Raw genomic sequence first — 19,687 nt, 5'->3', positions numbered from 1 at the left:
GCAGTCTTCAAGCAGCAGTGGAAGGGGAATGCTGACTATTTACCTGATTTGGTAAAAGAAATATTCCAGGAAAGGAGTTCCTGTTTATAAGTTAACCAGCAACCCCAAACTGAAGGAAGGCGTTTAGGGATGTATTCTCAAAGGCTTTCACAGCCCGGATCCGATGGTTGTTGTGGGTTTTTCAGGCTCTTTGGCCGCGCTTTGAAGGTTGTTCTTCCTGACGTTTCGCCAGTCTCTGTGGCCAGCATCTTCAGAGGACTGGAGTAGGAATTCTGTCCATGCTCTATTGCTGTTTGTTGGATAGTTGAGTATTTATAGCGGTGGGAACAGCTTTTGTCTTTTTTCAGGAGATATGGTGATCAGCGTGTTTTTTGTTGTGATAAGAGGGGAGAGATTATCTGTTACTGTGATTGATGGGTGTTTTTAGCTGGTCTTTTTTGTGCAATGATCCTTGGTCCTTGTGACTGGGTAGAGTTCATTGACCTTTTACAGGCTGTATTTTTCAATATTGGGAGCCAGGCTGTGTTTAGTTTTAGGCCTTCTTCCTTTTTGTTGAAGTTCTGTTGATGTTTATGGATTTCAGTGGCTTCGTGATTGTACATACTAGGTGGAGGAAAGCAGGGTGAGCACCATACTGTGTATCTTCTCCTTCACTGTCTTAAGGCAGGGAACGGAACTTGGTTGTAACCTTGTTTTGCTTGTGCACTATCCCCAACATTCTCGCATTAAAGAATGGCACGGAGTGAATCCATTGCATACAATATCAGTTGTAATTATCATGGAAGTTACAAACTTTGAAAGCTGAGATCCTTAGTAAATTGACTTCCATACCAGGATTTTGGTTCATGCTTGCATACTTGCATTTCTACATCTATCCATTTTTAAAATCACCCGTCAAGAAGCTGGTTGGAAGAGGGGGTTAGTTTAGAATAGTTTTTCACTCCCCTCCATCCTCACAACAGCTGTGTGAGGCAGAGTGGACAAAGGAAAGAGTAATGCCACAACATCAATCAGTTGGATTCAGTCCTGAAGCTCTTTGGTTGTAATCTGACATTGTGAGTACTTTACTACCATCTGTTGATGCCCAAAGACTTTTGACCACTAAATATACACATAGTTGGAGTGATTCTGGGAATAAAACAAAACAGAATAGTTCACACCGTATGCAGTTGTGAACTAACCAGTGGAATTCACTATGGATTTGATTGCTACCAAATTAGATAGTTTTAAAAGCAGCCGAAACACATTAGTTCAAGATTGGTTGTCAGTGGATGCTAGTCACATGATCTTCATGTTGCCTCCAGAATCAGAGGTGGCATCTGGTAAAAGGACACCAGTTGTTTGGAAAAGTGAGCAGGAGGGACCTACCAGGCTCCTGTTGTGCTTGTGGGCTTCCCAGAATCCTCTTGTTAATGATAACAAGAAACAAGCCCCTGGACTAGACAGGCCTTTGGTCTGGAATAGAGGTCCATGTCTTCTTATAAGTCCATTTACTTTTTTTTTACTGAACATACAAATATCTCACATTTTTTGGTATCAATCTTTGCAAGATAGCTGATGAAACAACCAATAAAAACAATGTATGTCTTTCAGTGGTTCCCAATATTTTTTTTAAGTCACAGTCTCCAAGTTACCTGCGACCCCTTTGCCACATTTGCGTGAGAAGGCATTTTTAATGGAGCAAGTCATCCCTTCTCAGAAAGTAGAGGCTTCTTTCTCCCCCAAAGGACCTGCTTCTCCTACATACACATATGCACTAACTGTAATATCTGGCTCTGAAAGGCCAAGGAAGAAATTATTTAACAAGGGCTATGACAAGGGCTAGAAAGTGCATTATAACTCCTCTTGGGAGTTCTGACCATGAAATTGGGAAACATTGATGTATTTGAAGGATTATTCCTATTATGTTGCTTAACGCATCAGAGTCCTATTGTACATTCTATCTGTTAGCACAGACATATCTGGCTGTTCCACAGCTAATGAGTATGACAGCTCTCCTCGTTGTAGTATTTGGAGAATTTTGCATGAGACTCCATTCTGTTTGGCATTTATCAGTCTCCGTAACCAATGTTGGTACTATGTTAAATCTTATCTTCCTGTTTTAGTAACACTTTTGTACCTGTCACAATTCTGCCTTTCTTAGGCTTTGATTAAGTTCAAAAGCTACTTGTACTTTGAAGAGAAGGACTTTGTGGATAAAGCAGAGAAGAGTTTAAAACAAGCTCCTGGAAGTGAAGTAAGTTAGAGCTTAGAAGAAGAAGCTTGATTGATGCATTGAAGGGAACTGCAATAAAATGAAAACACTGATGCCCAGGCTCAGAATTTTATGGCTCCATTATGTGAATTTCTGTAATAGATATATGGATGAATGTTAAAAATGACCAGCGAGGATCAAGCCACAATGCCATCCTATTCCCTTCCGCACATTTGGAATCTGTTGGCCTAAATATACTGGTGATAATTACCATATTTTTCCATGTATAAGACTATACTTTTGTCTAAAATCTTTAGACTAAAAATTGAAGGTCGTCTTATACATGGAGGTAAGCTGAGGAGAGAAAAAACAAGTGGAGGGGAAAGCAGGGATCAAAGTGATCCTGGAGGGCTTTGATCCCTGCTTCCCCCCCACGTGCTAAGCCTTAGCAAAAGGAAAGCAGGGATCAAAGCACTGCAAGATGGCTTTGATCCTTGCTTTCCCCTCTGCTTACTAAGTCCCATGGGGCTTAGCAAGTGTAGGGGGAAAGATCAAAGCAATCCCATGGCTGTATAAGGGGAAGAGGGATCAAAATGATTATGCAGTCACAGGATTGCTTTGATCCCTTTCCCCTACACTTGCTAAGCCCCACTTAGATTTCTTAATTTTGGGTTAGAAAAGTGGGGGTGTCTTATACATGGGGGCATCTTATACATGGAAAAATACGGTAGGTTTCTTTCCTTTCCACTTGTTTCAGACAGGCTGTGGAGGTTTTGGTCCTGTGCTTAACATCTGTAATAGACTGGGTGTTAGCTAATATGGTTGGGGAACTTCTGGCCATGGGGCTGAACCCAGCCTTCTGGACTTCCCCAGAAGGCTCTGCTATATTCCCCATGACACCATCATTTGATGGATTCGCAGCATGTGCATGAACCCTCTTTCTTTCCACACCCATATTTGAAGTGCACCTCCTAAGAAATTTAAGTGAGAGATTCAAACTAAACTAGCAAGGTATTTTTAATCCCAGTGGTCCCTGAGAACTTGCCTGAAATTGAATTAAATCCTTAGGCAAAAGAGGTTCCTCTCTTTAGGCTAATGGTGTGCGGCCTCATCCTGACAAGACTGAAGGGTACCAGGTCACCAGGACCACCAGTCCTGCACGTAGGACACAGCTTCTTCCTTCAGCATAGTGGGTTTGCAGTCCAGTAGCGCTTGGGGATTCAGAGGGTGGTGGCTGTGGCCAGGTGAACTGTCTTTCTGAAGAAGTATTCACTTGTGTGTTGGTCGCAGCAAGGTTAGATTACTGCAAACCAAGCTTATTCAGGCTCTCACAAAATGTAGTACCCAGTGGCTGTTTTATACTAGAATCTGGTATATTTCTAGACAAAACTCACGTTTCAGGATTCCCAGTTGGTGTAGTGGTGATGGACTAGGACTCTGGAGACCTGGGCTGGAATCCTCAGAGCCATGGAAACACACTGGTGGAGTGGAACTGGGAGGAACTCCCACACACACCCACACCAACACACCCAAGTATTTCAGTGCGTGTTGTCACCATTTAATACAGTTAGTAGGAATGTGTGCCTCAGTTGTAGAATCTCTCTCTCTCTCTGTCTCTCACTCACTTGCACGCACACACACACACACACAAAAACACACACACGTGCCCACAGAGTAAGAAAGAGAGATGTGGAGCTACATTAGTACCGTGATTTTGCCCTTATATGTGGTTTCTAAAAACAGTGTACTAGATAAAAATAAATAAATGAGGAATTCCTAGTGTGGTGTAATGGATAGAGCGACAGACTAGGACTTTGGAGAACAGGGTTCAAATCCCTGCACAACCATGGAAACTGACTGGGCGAATGGAACTGGTAAATTTACTCCTTGAATATCTCACCTTAAAGCCCCATTACGATCCTTATAAGTCAGTTCCAACTTAATTATTTATTTACTCGATGGCAGAAAACACATACACACACACACTAGATAGGAAGCTGTAGCTTCTTGCAATTAGCAGCCATATTGAATCCTGTGATTTCTAATGGGGCAGGTGCTCCTCTATTTGGATATTTCACATTCAGAATGAATTTTGAAAAAAAAAATCCTTGCTCATTCTCATTTGTTTGGCCAGCTCATCTGGCGTGCCAGAGAATCCTGTGGTGGTTCTTTGCTTTCAGACACTACTTTTTGCAGTCATGAGAGCTAGAACCTTCCATCATATCGTTTTCAACAAAGGCAATGTTTGTGATTTCTGTTTTGGTTCATGGGCTGAGGATCCCAATGAGTGTTTGTCAGCTGTAGAAAAAGTCTTAAGGGCTGCATTCTGAAGGTTGCAAATTTGCTAAGATGTTGATCTCTAAACAAAGAAAACATTTTAAGAATTCTTGCAACTCTTTACGACTCTTTGACCTATAATAAAATGTCATTTCAAGAAATTGCTTGGCGTACTGTTTGTTTCTCTTTGAGGTGCTATATGCAAGCTATCCCAAGGAGAAACGGTGCAGATGTTGCAGAGCCCGGGGTGTGTGCTGCTAAGACATAACAGTGGAGGAAAGGGAATTAAGCAGGTCAGAGGGAAGTGCTGAAAGATTACAGAAGCATTGTGCTCCATGGACTGACTCCTGGCTGTCTCTTTCAGATAATCTTCTACAAAAATGGTGCCAGCCAAGGAGTTGCATACAAAGATATTTTTGAAGGTGTTTATTTCCCTGCTGTTTCTCTGTATAAAGGCTGCACGGTACGTTGAACCTGATAGGTTGATACGAGTTCACCTCTTGCTCATCTGATAAGTGTTTGGCCTGAAACAAGAGTGTTGGAGTCCACCTATAAGCCCACATTGGCAAAACGGTGGGGCAAAGAGAGGTATTTGGGTCTTAGGCACATTTAACAGCTGCCAGGTTTAGGGATACTTGTACAGATGCGAATTTATTCTTTAGGCTCTTTTTGCACTTACATTCCACTTTTCCTCCAGTGGTGAAATATTTGGCCTTCTCCTCTCCATTTTATCCATAGAACAACCTTATGAGTTGGGCCAAGCTGAAAGAGAGTGGCTTTTCCAAAAACCAGTGAGCTTAATTAAGGGTTTAGTGAGGACAAGCACCTAAATGTCCCAAGTCCATCAGCCCCACATCTGTGTCACATTGGTTCTCTGATTCTTCATGGGTTTCTCACATCAAAACTGCTCCTGTATCATCTCAGAGTTAGGTCTCTGGGAAACTCATCTCCATCCTTCTGTTCCCTTGCAGCAAGTTCTGTACACGGCTGTTTGTAGAAAAGAAATGCCTCAGGGAACTAGCATGGTTCTTAGACTAACCAGAGTGGAGGATTGAGCTTCCCATCCTGCATCCCAACTCCCCTCTGCTATTGTGGGGATAAGAGTGTGTAAATACATGTTGGCAAAGATGTGATATGACTATAAAGTAGACTAGTATTTAGGAACTGTTTCAGTAATCATAGGTCATGTGGAATTCAGTGCAGGCCAGTGAGTGCTAGAAGAGGAATGGATATACAGTGATGCCTTGCATTACGGCGTTAATTCGTTCCAGCGAAATTGCTGTAGAATGAAAACGTAATGCTAAATTAAAAAGCCCATAGAAATGCATTAAAACCCAATTAATGCGTTCCTAGGGGCTTGAAACTCACCATCCAGCGAAGATCCTCCATAGGGTGGCCATTTTTGCTGCCTGTGCAGTGAGGAATCCATCCCAGGAAACAGCGGGGAGCCATGTTTTTTTTTACCTGGCGGCCATTTTGAAACCACCGATCAGCTGGCCGAAAATCATTGCTTTGCGAAATTCCCCCATAGGAAACATCATTTTGCGATTGCTTTTGGGACCGCAAAACCTTCAACATAAAGTGATTTCCTCGTAAAACAGAGTGCTCGTAATGCGAGGCACCACTGTAATCCAGTTGTCTCCATGATAGCTTCCTTCACAGCCAACACAGAAATGTAGCAGACCGGTGGAGGAATGTTTTTTGTGTGTGTGGCTACAGCCCATGGTGCTCTTTAGTAATCTTGCAACACATCTTTGGAAATTTTCAAGACAGTTGTAATATCAAATGAGATTGTGGTTCACTTTGATTTTACTCAGACTTCGATAAAGTAGTTACTTCATTTCAGTCTAAAGGTCTAATTTAATTGTAAATATTTTCATTACAATATTCTTGTACGTAGGTATATTTCATGACATCTTTTTGGTAGTGCTAATCAAAGGAACACTAAATGCCCTTTTCTTCTTGTAGGTTTCTATAAACTTTGGCCCCTATTTCAAATACCCGCCAAGAGATATTACGTACCGTCCGGTGAGTAGGATGTCAGAATACCGTTCATGTGTCTCTTGGGAAATGTAAATTGAGGTTTGGGGATGTTGTGCTGTGGGTCTAGAATTCTAAGTGTAAAAGAACATCTCTGATTCATTGGCTGGAAAACCTAGTCTCTGTAGTGAGTGTGAAATGTACAGATCCCATTCACTTGCAGAATTACAGGGGTTGGAAGTGGATTCTGTGGTAGAAGAAAGACTATCTCCACTATGACAGTTTCAGACCATGCCTTGTTCCCAAAGCATTCTTCATGAGAGAAACATATTTTCCTTCTTTGAATCGGAAGCTTGGTTTATGGGATTTGCAGCAATTCCAAGATTCTTTATCCATCCGCTTGTTTAGCTGTGCACAGGTCCTGTTTCTGTGTCCATAGATCCTTGTGTATTGACAGTCCTACCAGCAGCTACTGTATACCTGAATCCTGTTGTTGAAGGTACTTTTGAGCCGGCACAGGATTTCTGTTCTTCATTGCTGTTAATGTTCTGCACTTCAGAATTTCCAAAAGGACGCAGAAACAGAACTCTGCATAAAACTTCTAGAAGGAGGACTACATTTTTTTCATCTCCTAAGTACTGGCAAAACAAAACAGAAAGCGTCCCTCTTCAAAGTTCAACCGAGGAGGCTAATCTCTCTCTGTTGCTTGTCTTTCCTTCCACAGATCAGTGACATGGGCTGGGTTGCAGTGGTAGAGCACACTCTGGCAGATGTCCTTTACCATGTAGAAACAGAAGTTGATGGGAGGCGCAGCCCACCTTGGGAACCTTGAAGGACATTGTCTATATATGTGTATATATATTATTTTTAATACTATGTAATGGTGTCACTGGATGTAAAGCAGAAACGGAATAAACCTCCTTCTTTTTTTAAATTAATATATTATGTGCAGCTTTTTATTCATTTCAGAATTGCTACATACACACACACACACAGAGAGAGAGAGAGAGAGAGAGAGAGAGAGAGAGAGAGAGAGGGTAGTCTGATGTAGTTGGAGAGGCAGAGCAGTAAAGCAAGCTATTCTTCAGTCCAGTTTCCATACTGTTTATGCATCTTAAGCTCTGTTTGTGTGCAGGTGGGTCTTACAGAGGTATAGGAAGATTATGTAGCTTTATTTAGTGGGTAGACAGACGGACCTCCCCTTTAGTGGAAGCATTGCTCTGGGTGGTTTACAAACTAAAACTTAGAACCCCACATAACAATATAATCAAGATGGTGATTTAGTGATACAGAGCTAAAATTCATACACAAAGGAAAAGAAAGAATGAGAAAAGGGGGGGGGGGTTGGAATAATATAAACGGCATCCAGGGGATAAGTTGTTGGAGGCAGCTTTGTGTAACACTGTTTACATTCATGTTTTGAATAGAATCTGGTGCAAAGACAGGCAACTGTGGGGAGTCTAATAAGTTTTGGGCATCACCTTCCACAGCCCCTGGGCTGCACCCTCCCATTTTTCAAAAGCAGAATTGACCATAGAGTCACTTCTTGTTTTGTTTTAAAGCTGTGGTGGGGGCTCCTTTTGTTTTTTTTCACATGGGAGGTTTGGAGGCCCCTAGGGCTACATGTTCCCCTCCCCATCTCGTGTTCCTGGAGTTTTCCCTCTTGCAACATGGAACACCCCTAGCTTGTAGTAACTTTGGCTTGCATCACTGTGGCAGAGTGTCAGTTCTAAGCTTCAAATCTTGAAGATAAAGACAAAGAAAGGGAGCCTCGTGCAACATTTTAAATCACATTTTCTTTTATTTTTAAAAGTACAGATTCACACAGCAGTTCCTTCTTAAATCTAGAGCCTTGTTTCCAGCTCCTCTAACTTGCAGATACACCTTTTACTTGTTCAAACTGTAGAAAATACAGATGTTCGTAGACACACACTTTGAAATAAAGCAGTGTGTCTTGCCATTGTATGATCTGCTAGTTTTTGAAACAAAGTTAATCATGTATGCAAGAGGAAACAAACATTTCATATTTTTGAATTACCTGACTAGAATAAATATTAAATAAATGCCTTGTTCATCCACAAACAGGGGGGAAAATAAATACCTACAAACTGGACTTGTATAGATAATGATTGATAATGACAAGTATCCGAGGATTCAGCAAGTTGAAATTCTAAAATTGCAGCGAATCCCAAGTACTAAATGCAGTGTTAGTCGCAACACAAGTTAGATCTGTTGAAATGCATTGGACTTGTTACGTATAATGTACGTTCCACTGATTTCCTTAGATCTATTTGGGACTAATACTGGATTTAGTCCTATGTATGAAAAAAGTTGGATAACCTATGAGCTCTAGAACTTGGTTAAGACGTTTAGAATTAGGGATCAGGACACAGATTCTCAATTACATATACTTGAATTGTTTCAACCATGGTTATTCTCAGTTTTTCGAGCAGACTAGAAGTGACATTAAAGGCATTTGCACTGAAATGTACTTGGAATGTGAACAGCATCCACTCGGAGCAGACTGAACTCGTATTGCATATATGAATCAGAAACCATGACTTCAGCAGTGTGTAGAATGGATGAGATGTGGCAGAGATCCGTGACAGAAAAACAGACGTTGTAGGTCCATGAGACGGACCATATTTTATGGTGTCAAATTTGGCAGGATGTATGACTCGGGGGTTTCTTTGTGGCCTTCTAAGTTCAAGTTACATGGGGTGATCCGTTCTTTCATCAGGTAGCTGTATAATTAAAACTTGACTGCCTATCAGTTGGTTTCCTGAACATGCAAATAACCATAGGCCTCTTTCCTTCAGACCAGTGGCTTGGCGCTTTGGCCTTCCAGATGTTGATGAACTGCCATCATGCCTCGCCGTGGACCAGACTAGTTGGTTGGTCTGATGGGAATTAGGAGGTCAACAGCATTTTGAAAGCTACGGGTTCCCCAGCCCCACTGTGTTGAAATGACACACAGGGTTTGCAGGTTAGAAATAGCTGCGAGCAGGATCAACAGCCCTGGGTATCAGCTGAGTCCCATGGAAGGTGGGAGGCTCACTGCCTCTCCTTGCATTCCCCCTTGCCCCTGCTGCTGCTCCTTCTTGCTGAAGGACTTCCTGAACTGAACAAGCAGAGAAAGGAACAAAGATAGGGAACAATAAGCACACACCACAGTTTGTCCCTCTGGGAACTGAAGTGGGGTTAGGCACACAAGGAAATGAGCAGCGGAAATCACGGCACAGAGAATGAGTGGACACTCATATTTTCTGAATATGGTCAGAAAACCCAGAAGCGTTAAGCCCAATATTTCTCTTGTTTTGTTATCTAGAAGGCTAAAAGAAACCACGTCTTAGCAGGCACACAAAGGAGGAGACACGCAACCTGCCCCCCAAGCCTAAGAGACTAGTCTCCTTGCTACCCATTTTCTAGAGCAGTAGGTCTCAACTCTCTGAGAAAAGAGCCTCGCGTGAGTTGTCCTTGAGCAGGGGGTCCTCATCCAGGAGGAAAGGCAGTGGAGAGGGGATGCCTGACTTCAACAGCTCAGAGCCTGTGCAGAAAGAGAAGGGTTGGCCAAACGGTGGCGGAGGTGGTTTGCAAAATCCACCTGGGTTTGGGAGAGGACTTGGTTAATGAGCGTCTTTGGCAACCATCCCTGAAAGAAAGAAAAAAAGGACAACAGGTAATTTAAATGTGTTAAAAGTTAAGTCTGGATTTTAACAGAAGTTCTTAACCATCCCAAGCTTCTGTAAAGAGGGTTGGGATAGAAATCATCATTATCTCCCTCCATCTGTTCTGGATGTTTGCCTGTATCGCTTCATGGTTTGGCTTACGGAATTCTATACATTCCATAAACTTAGCATGGATACCCTAATCTGCTCTCAATCTGCTGCTAATCAGCTTCATTGAGCACTGAGTTGAAAACAACAGAATTAATTTTAACAGGGATAAGTGCAAAGTTCTACGCCTAGAGAAAAATTAACCTAATACACAGTTACAAGATGGTTGTGTTGGTTCAGCGCTACATGCAGGAAGGATCTTTGAAATGTTGTGGACTACAAGCTGAATATGAGCCCACAGTGTGATGTGACTGCAAAAAAGGCAAATGCTGTTTTAGGTTGCATTAACAAAAGGATAGTCTCCAAAACCTATGAAATACTAGTTCCCATCTATTTGGCATTGCTCAAGCCTCATCTTGAGTACTGAGTCCAGTTCTGGACACTACACTTGAAGAAGGATGCCAAGGAATGAACAAATTCAGAAGCGGGCAACAAGGATATTCGGGACTGGCAATCAAGCCCTCGGAAGAAAAAGAACGGGACATATTTAACCTTGAGAAAAGAAGACTGAGGAGAAATATGATAGCACTTTTCAATTACTTGAAAGGTAGTCATACAGAGGAGGGGCAGGATCTGTTTTTGATCATCCCAGAATGCAGGACACGTAATAATGGGCTGAAATTATATTAAGCCAGATTTTGGTTGAATATCAGGAAAAACTTCCTAACTGGTAGAGCAGTATAACAGTGGAACCAATTAGATCAGGAGGTGGTGAGTGCTTCAATGCTGAAGGCGTTCAAGAGAAAATTAAGCAACCATTTGCCAGCTATCCTTTGATTTGAATTCCTGCTTTAAGCAAGAGATTGGACTCAATGGCCCTTCCAACTCCATGATTCTATGATTGTGTGAACCAAGAGTTCTTTTGGTATGGAAAAGGAACGGGAAACCAGTATTATCAATTTCTCCACCCATTCATCCTCCTTAAACGAATAGGTTTTCATTTGGCTGTTTATGTACTTTATGATTCTATATAGGCTCAAGTTCTGTCACTAGGTGTAACATGGAAGCATTCCTGAAAAATCTCACATTTAAATGCATAAGGACTAGAAACTTTCTTTCTAAAAAAGAGTGGGAACTTGATAGCATGACATTCAATATAATTTCAAATGGTTAACGAAACTATGCATAGAACTTTGCTCTTCCTTGTTAAAATGTCGAAATGGAATAAATGTGCAAATAAATATTTATAGAGATAATACATCCTCAGGTTTTTTTTTTCCAGTTCAGAGATCACAGACGCTACAGCTCCATTATTGGCACCTGACATAACACAATTAATTAACCAGTTCACCCTGAGTTTCAAAAGTACCTTCAAGTCAATGCTGAGAAGCCAGGTCAACTTGGTCTGGGAGGGATCTCCAGCGAGAGGTCGAAGAACCATACACGTGGGGCCATTTTCAGCTCTGTAGAAAGATAGGAGAACACGTTGGCTTATTAACACACTACAGGCTAACAGGCACATTCTCTCATAATAATCATATCCCCATTAAATGTTAAGGAAAACTAGTGCCTTTAGGTAGAGGAGGTCTACCAATTTTTTCAGAACTGGTTTTGTGTTCCTTTCATGTTCCCTCTTTCATGTAACCTTTTGATGCTCCTTTGTCAAATTGTCTGAGAAATTTTACTTCAATAGCACGGTGAGGTTTTTCAGCTGCCAGTCAAAGCATCCGGGGAGGCAGGAGTTTTGAATCTATAAAATGGCCTGGGACCCTGTGAGGAGCGGTTTTTGCTTCAGCCATTCCTCGTGGTTGGATTACCGTGTGCTGAGCTCCTGGTGCCCTCCATCTTGGTTTCATTGTTGGCTGCCTGGCTGCCGTGCCTCTATCTTTCCTCTCTCTTTTTTGCCTTTTTCTCCCCCCTTGATAGGGTGTGTGTGTGTTCCCATGTGTTTGTCTTATTTTTGCTACGGCTCAGCCTGTCTGCTTGCTAGAGAAGAGAAGCCATCAAGTATTGTTGGTGGGAGAGAGATGTCATATTCAAGCAGCTTTCATTGTGAGGGCAGGTTTCATTGTATTTCTTGACTTTATTCTCCGGTTTTTAAAAATGGTTTCCCCCACTATTGCCTGTTCCCAAATCTTTTCTAATGCTTACTGAAGATTAAGAGGGACCCAAATTAAAAGAGTTTCAGCAGATGTAACCTGTCATGCAAGCTACATCTCCTGAAATTCATACTTTCTCTCAAGGTACAGGAGCTGGATTTTCTTCTGCATGTGGGCCACCCTACTGATTATGCTGATGCTTTGCCCTCTGATTATGGGGCCATAAACAACAACATGCTAGGTCTGTGAATGCCAATTTCCACTGCACCAATGATAAGCAATAAGCAAAATTAGCTGTTGATGAACTCCCCAATCCCACCATCAGCTAGGCTGGTTTGGGCTAATGGGAACTGAAGCCCAGAAATATGTGGCAGGCTTGAATTAAGCCAAACTTGAAAGAAAAATGGTTCTCTTTTTTAAAGGATAATTTACCTGACAACGCCTTTTTGTTCAGGCATGGCTGCATAGGTGGTGGACATGCCGGCTAGAACGCACGTTGAGCCTCGCCTCTTGGAACAGCGGACACTCACAAAGTCTCGTGGGCCAACAATGTTGCCGGCGGTCGCTGCTGCAGTTTCATGAGTGATCACGGTATCTTTACCAATTTTCTCCAGGATCTATGGAAAGTTCAACAGAAGTTAGTTCCTAGATAGGAACGTTTTGTACATTTCCGTAAGGACAAGCTCTGCTTTGGGCAAGCGATTCATCACTTATGGATGCATGAGATATACATCCTATCCCTCTCTGGTATTTCAAGAGTTTGGAAAAGTTATTTTTGTGACCGATTTACAGAAGAGCAACTGTGTTAGTCTGTTGTAGACCAGACAAGCTAATTTGGCAGTTCATTTCTTAAAATGCATGGAGTATAACTCATTGCCCTTCACCCCACCTGACACAGGAAAGTATATCTGGCCAAGTAAAGTTGCACCCCGTGCATTTGAAGAACTAGACTACAATCTGTGAAAGCTAAATAAAACTTGTTAGTCTGGCAGAGCCAGAGGATGGGGTTTCGATTTCCCACTGAGCCTCCTTGATGATCCATAGGGTCCATTCCAGCTCTACATTTCTAAAATGATGATGACGACAATGATGTAAGACTCTTTGAACAGTATCCTGTCCAATTTACAGTGTGCACAACATTTACCTTGATTTCTTTGACATTTGGGTTCCACTCCCCCATCTGTTCCATCCTTTCCACTAACTCGCTGTAGACGTTGTCCAGGGACTGATCGACCACCACCTCGAGCCGAAACACCTTTCCTATGTCTGGGAGGACTTTGCTTAAAACTTTGTCACCATTGTCCTGTCAAGGAAAAAAAAAGAGCTTCAGAACATTAGCCCTGCAACTCTGCATCACCCAGTAGACAAGACTTTAGGTGGTCACAAGGCAGTGTGTTCCGTCTGAGAGAACAAAACAAACAAAAACTCTTGGACGTATGGTATACGGCACAAAAACGGCAGTTTGACACCTCTTTTAAGCACGACTTTATTCTATGGAACCCTGAGACCAGCAGCCTGATGAAGGACTTAGGATTCTCTGGAGGGATCTAGTGATGTAGTTCAGGGGATGGCATCAGAGTTCTCTAGAGCCCTCTAGCAGAGAACATGAAGTACCTTGCCAAACTATAAATCCCAGTATCCTTAAACATCTATTAAAGCAGTATCAGCCGGGGACTGTGCAGCTTGCCCAAGGTGGAATGCACAGTGGAGAATCGAACTCCAAACCTCTAGCTCTGCAGCCAAATACCCAACTTACTGAGCCATCACGAACAGCCAGAGAGAATATCACTTTCATTCATATGGCTTTAATAGATAGTACTTTTCCATGGAGCTTGGAAAAGTTATTTTTTAACCTACAACCTTGCAAACGTCTAAGCCAGCAATGGACACTTTCCCAAACGATGCTTTTTCAGGACATGGACATTTGTCTGGTTCTGCAGCAGAATACGTATTTTTGGGGGGTTGCCCTTTATTTTGTGTAGGCAGAGTTTGAGTCCAGGGGGCTTAATTGCTCCCATTTAAAAATGGCTGTTATACTGTAATCTCTGCTGAGAAGCCAGTTTGACCAGTCTCTGCCTTTCCCCTGTCATCTAAAAGCCATCTCATCAGGATGCGACAGAGGAGCTGGAAGCAAAGGCCGGTGGGGGCTGGCGTGCCTGCCATTGATCCAGCTGTGTTTTTTTTTAACTCTTTGAACTGTTTCCATTTCAGCCAGTTGTAAAAAGAAGACCAACTTCCACTTGCATTACAGCTGTGTAACATCTGTATGTTATATAGTTGATGAAGCGGACCTCATTATTTGGAAACTGGTATTGGCTCATTTGGGGTGGGGGAGAGAAGGACAGACAGACAGACTCACTCACTTCATTCTCAGACCATACAGAGGAGATACTGCTGATTTCTTGACAAGGGGTACTACCCATGGAAAACCTTGCAAAACAACACGATCTGAGCTCTTCACACCAACATCCCCCATGAAAAAATGGACTACAAGTCAGGAGGAGCAAATATTTCCTCTGCTCTGTCTTTATAATCTCCCCTCTCCACATTTGTATGTGGAGCATTTGTATACACATGCCAGCATTTGTATACACAAAACTGGCAACTGGAGGCAGCTGTTCATGCATCTAGTGAAATGCCAGCTCCCAGGAAGCCTGGCCAGCTCTGCAGTCCAAGAACATCTGGGTGACCCAAGGTTGGGAATCACACTGGTTATCTCTTAGATATACAAGTAAGGCCTAATTCACATATTCAAAAGAAAGTGTGATTTGCTGATATGAGAACACGGCTGTGTTGAGCCTTGGGCTCGCGCTCGCACTCTCACACAAACACACTTTTCTTCTTTTTCTCTTCTCCTCTTCCATGGTACAGGAGGACCCTGAAAGCCTCCACTTTGGAAAAACAAAACAAAACAGAACAAAAACTGCTGGATAGCTCAGTGGAGCCAGAGGTTGGGAGTTCGATTTCTCACTGTGCTCCTTGGCAGCTGCTGGACGCGATGATCCGGAGGGTCCCTCCCAGCTCCTCAGTTCTAAAATGGTGACGATAGTGCAGGAGCTAACATCAGCCACGGTTCTTAGTGATACCCCGAGCCAGATGACTGTGTTTTGTTCAACGTCTGTTTCATGAGACCAAGTTAGACCAGGCTCATCCTATCCTTGCTAGTTTTCAAACCCAAATTTCAGCAAGTCAGCAGTTCCTTGAGCCTGGACGTCACAAAGAGGAGCAACAACAAACGCAGAAGTATTGCAGTGCCTTGATGACTAACAGAATTGTTTCCATGCTGATGAAACCATAGTTAGTTTAAATCCAGAAGCAGGCACTTCTGACCATATCCTCATAGTGTAAAAAAGAGGAAACAGGGTTGTGCAAGTCCACAGGAGCCTGATCTTCTGGGAGTGGATGTCCACAATGTTTGGAGGGACAAAGGCTGAGGATCATTGTTCTCTCAGAAAACGGTTATCTTCCATTTCATCTGAAATGGGCCTCAGTCTCTTGTGCTTTCTCCCCCTCATTTGGTCGTTGTGCCCAGAATGTCTTGGCTGGGGGTTGGACTGAAACCTGCCTCAAACCCTGGAGAACTGATGGCCGGAGTGGACAGTGCTCAGCGGTCAAGGAAAGCGCAAGACACTTCCCTTCCTTTCTGTGTCTTTGCAACTGGGAGAGAAAGATACTTCAGGTAACAAAACACCATGGGTAACACTGCAAACCTACCATCACTGTTTCTGTCTTCCAGCCCTCTTGGTCACTGAGGATATTCAGCGATTTCTGCAGGGCCTCCTCTCCTTGCCTAATGTAGGCCATCTCCATTTCGCTGAAGAGGTTCTCCTCCAGCCTAGAACCTGAAACGATGGGATGGGAAAGCGACTATTGGAAGGGCAGGCTAGACAGAAAAGTCAGCGGTTGCAACAATGACCAGAGAGGTCAGAACTTCTATAGCCAAAAAAAGAAGAGGAGGAAAGCTACCCAGGAGAAATCATGTCCTGTTATGATACTCACTCAGCAACGAGCTCCTCCTGCGGACTTGGTGGATCCATTTTCCAGGGCCAGGCCTGACAAATTTATTCAGCTCCTGAACAATTGTGACAGCAGCTTTTCTCTTCAAGCCTAACAGGGAAAAAGCACAAAGCTCACATGAAAAAGGAACCACGACAAAGCAAAGCAAAGCAAAGCTTGATGCTTAATATAGCACTCTCTGAGCAGTTTGCAAATTAATTATACAGGCAACAAATTGCCCCCACAGTGAGCTGGGTACTCAATTTACCAGCTGTGGAAAGATGGGAGGCTGAGCGAACCTTGAGTCAGCTACTTAAGCCCATCAGGACTGAACTCAGGTCATGGGAAGAGTCTGGGCTGCAGTACTGCAGTCTAACCACTGCACCACGAGGCTGTCCCTGAACCCACAAATCTGTCCTTGAAGCCACGAGAGAAGGGAATACAGTACATGTCTGTGGTGAAGAGAAGAGACTTCGGCAGCATATTGGGAAAATTCCTGTCTCCATCTGCACTGACAGCTTGCCTCAGGAGGCCTGTTTATGGAATCAGCCCAGCCACGAAGAAGAGACCGTTACCTCAGGTAGCAGAGGTTGCATTTGCTGTACAGAGAGTGAACCCAGTATGGTTTGTCTTGTACAGAGATTTGGATGCTACAGAGTAATCCATCCCACTTACGGTTCTGAAGCCCCAAAGCTTGTTAAGTTCCAACTACTACTACCCCAAAGACTACAAAACAGAACTTCCTTTGCCATTTAGGAGTGATAGAATGATAACATACAACTTGAAAAGTTCCTGTAAAAATCCTTAAAATGCTTTCTAAAAGTAACTTTTGAAATGAAATATAAAACATTACTTGTTATATGGAAAAGTAACTTTTCAACTGCTTGTTACAGTTGAAATGTAATTTAGTTACAGCCCTGTTACCCAAAAGCAAATAATTACTTCAAAAGCCTGCCCTAGTTTTCTTCTGTACTTGGAATTTTGTGCAGACAGTCTTTTTCTCATACAACAAAATATCTTGGAACTGACAAATGCCTGAACAAGTACAGTTTGTGGAACTGTACAGACAGTGTACCAGTGCTTGGAAATAATAACTAATTACAAACAAGCATTTACATTTCACTTCTTTTTCCAATCATGGAAATAAAATCATATTACAGCTGCAACCTAATGAGAACTAACGCCATTCCTATTGTGATGCAGCCATAATTTTTAAATCAACATTTTTTATAAATATAATGGCATCACTAAATGAGGAATATTATACAGTCAAGTCATTGTCCCTCATTCCTGGGGTAGGCATGCGATTTAAAATTAATTAATTTCCTGCTCCAGTCCTACAGAGGCAGATGTGGGCCAGGCTCAAACCGCTGCACAAAAGCCATCTTCATCTTTTCTTATGTGAGATTGCACTGCGATTCTTGCTGCCCAGTACTTGACGGAGAGATAGTCCTCCATGCCTTGTGCTTTAGTAAATCATCAACACAAAGAGGTTTTAGCCTTGTCTGGTGGCCGTGATCAAGAGCAGGATCTAGAAATCAGGAAGTCTCTGTTTTCAATCTCCTCCCTGCCACTTTGCTTTTTAGGGATAGAAGGCAAACTTGCAGGTCTAGCAACACTCACCAAACCAGAGGCTGGGAACTTTATTTTATTTTATTTTTTATTTTTTTGATTACAACTTCCAGAAATCTCCAGGCTTGGAGATCTTGGAAGTTGTTGTTAAAAAATTTAAATCAAATAAAACTTTCCCAAGCAACGCTCCTTTGCTTGCTACAGATTGCAGTTTTAGCCTGATTGTTCTGATTCACTTTAAAAATCAAATTTAGAAGGCTTTCAATGCTCATCTCTCCAAGCTTTGGCATGGAGAGAAGAGCATTGTTTCTGCAGTAAAATGAGGTGCCAGCGCAAAGGTTTGCTGCACAATTTCAGGGTGAAATACTCCCTGTGGGTGAGCCAAGGACCACCCCTGGCCATTCCTGGTTCCAACCCAATTTTCTGGATTTCAACCATTAAAATGGAGGGGGGGGGGCTCATTTTGCTGTTGCCATTGGTTTTCTATTGTTTGTTTGATCAAACTGTTAGTTGCAAAGAACTCATTGGTATACACTGGCGACATGTTCCTCTCCCCCAAAATCTCATTAAAGTTAGCATCTGGAGGATCTAATAAGTCCATGTGAAGGTAAGCATGTCAAGATCCTCCAGCTATTCAATGATCAATCACTTCTTGTCGTTGTCCTTGTTAAACAATGGGAAGCTAGAAACCTTTGCCAGTCTACTTCAAATAAGGCAGAGTTCACTTAGATTCCCACCCAGTTCTGCCCACTACACACACACACACACACACACACACAGAGAGAGAGAGAGAGAGAGAGAGAGAGAGAGAGAGAGAGAGAGAGTCTGGCAATGTATTCAATAGTGGATCAGAACATTAGTCTATGTCTGGGAAGACCCAGGTTCAAATCCGCACTTCACTGGGGGGGGGGAGTGAAAATAAGCCAGTCCCTATTTCTCAGTCTGGTTTACCTTATAGGATCATGGAGAGAAACTGCTTGGGCAGGAGGAGAAGAACCACATAGTTTTGTTCCGTTCTTTTTTTTGGAAGAATTAGAGTTAAAGAAGTAATCAGCCAGTATAACTCTGCCAGCCGTATAAATTCCTCCTTATCACAGCCTGCGGTTGATCTCTCCTTACTGTTTTTCAAATCCCAAAGCTTGGAGGAAGTCCTGATTTGGGGCTCTGAGAGAGTTTTTAGTTCAAAAGAAGAGGAAACTCTGTTTCCAAGCTTTGCAAGCTCGGTAAAAGACCGGTTGCTGTCTGGCTTGCCCTTACCTGTCATATTGTGTAGGTGTCTGTAGGAGATGCCGGCACAGAGTTTGAAAGTGGCTGGCAGCATCGTGAGGGTCCTTGAGGGTTGTGAAGACTCTCTTTGTTCCTTCCTTCCTCTTGTACCTCAGAGACTCTTGGTTGCTGTTTGGCAGGAGCCTTCAGCGTCCCCTGGCTTTAAATACACCCGATGAAGGATGCTGGTTTGTCAGCAGAGTGATAAGAAAAGACATCATTTACAGCAGGCTGGCTGACACCAAGGCCAAACCCATCACCTCATGAGCTGGGGAGGGGGGGGCGGGTGGCAGAGTGTGGCTGTTGCAAAGGGAAGTTGCATCAGAGGGCAGGCTCGGCAGTTCTCGTAGAGACCATGACCACCCGGAGGTTGGCCAACTGTGTCCAGCTAGGGTCTCTGCGCTTTTCAACAGCTCCGCGACAAAGTTAGGAAATATTTTCTGAACTAACGCCCAGACACCCCCCCGAAACAGCATCCACTCAGGGATTCTGGTAGTCCAAAGAATTTTTCTTAGCCTTTGTCTGGA

General features: G+C 42.9%; 2 protein-coding genes across 7 annotated transcripts in view; one reads left to right on the top strand and one right to left on the bottom strand.

The window, feature by feature from the left end:
- Positions 1-7,389, top strand: part of ASH2L (ASH2 like, histone lysine methyltransferase complex subunit) — a 34,230-nt gene extending 26,841 nt beyond the window's left edge. For all 6 annotated transcript variants that reach the window (XM_072979108.2, XM_072979107.2, XM_072979106.2 and 3 more), the window contains 4 exons: positions 2,144-2,236; positions 4,836-4,934; positions 6,440-6,499; positions 7,176-7,389. In XM_072979108.2, coding sequence (XP_072835209.2) covers positions 2,144-2,236; positions 4,836-4,934; positions 6,440-6,499; positions 7,176-7,283 — 360 coding nt within the window. In that variant the 3' untranslated portion in view covers positions 7,284-7,389. The remainder of the gene's footprint in view (positions 1-2,143; positions 2,237-4,835; positions 4,935-6,439; positions 6,500-7,175) is intronic.
- A 2,330-nt stretch (positions 7,390-9,719) lies between these two features.
- On the bottom strand, positions 9,720-19,309 carry STAR (steroidogenic acute regulatory protein). Its single transcript, XM_020786160.3, has 7 exons — positions 19,152-19,309; positions 16,326-16,433; positions 16,041-16,168; positions 13,471-13,629; positions 12,759-12,943; positions 11,597-11,690; positions 9,720-10,103 (listed from the first exon to the last, which is right to left on the bottom strand). Exons 1-7 carry the CDS (start codon positions 19,213-19,215, stop codon positions 9,984-9,986), a joined length of 858 nt encoding a protein of 285 aa, XP_020641819.3. The 5' UTR covers positions 19,216-19,309; the 3' UTR covers positions 9,720-9,983.
- Positions 19,310-19,687: the final 378 nt, after the last annotated feature.

This window comes from Pogona vitticeps, chromosome 8 (genome assembly GCF_051106095.1).
Source record: "Pogona vitticeps strain Pit_001003342236 chromosome 8, PviZW2.1, whole genome shotgun sequence".
Taxonomy (NCBI): domain Eukaryota; kingdom Metazoa; phylum Chordata; class Lepidosauria; order Squamata; family Agamidae; genus Pogona; species Pogona vitticeps.
This window is presented reverse-complemented; position numbering and strand designations above follow the sequence as displayed.

Coding starts and splice junctions, on each gene's coding strand:
- STAR (XM_020786160.3), bottom strand. CDS start 19,215: ATGCTGCCAGCCACTTTCAAACTCTGTGCCGGCATCTCCTACAGACAC. Junction 13,630..16,040: donor GGAAGACAGAAACAGTGATG/GTAGGTTTGCAG, acceptor TTTCCTTGACAG/GACAATGGTGACAAAGTTTT. Junction 12,944..13,470: donor CAAATGTCAAAGAAATCAAG/GTAAATGTTGTG, acceptor AACTTTCCATAG/ATCCTGGAGAAAATTGGTAA.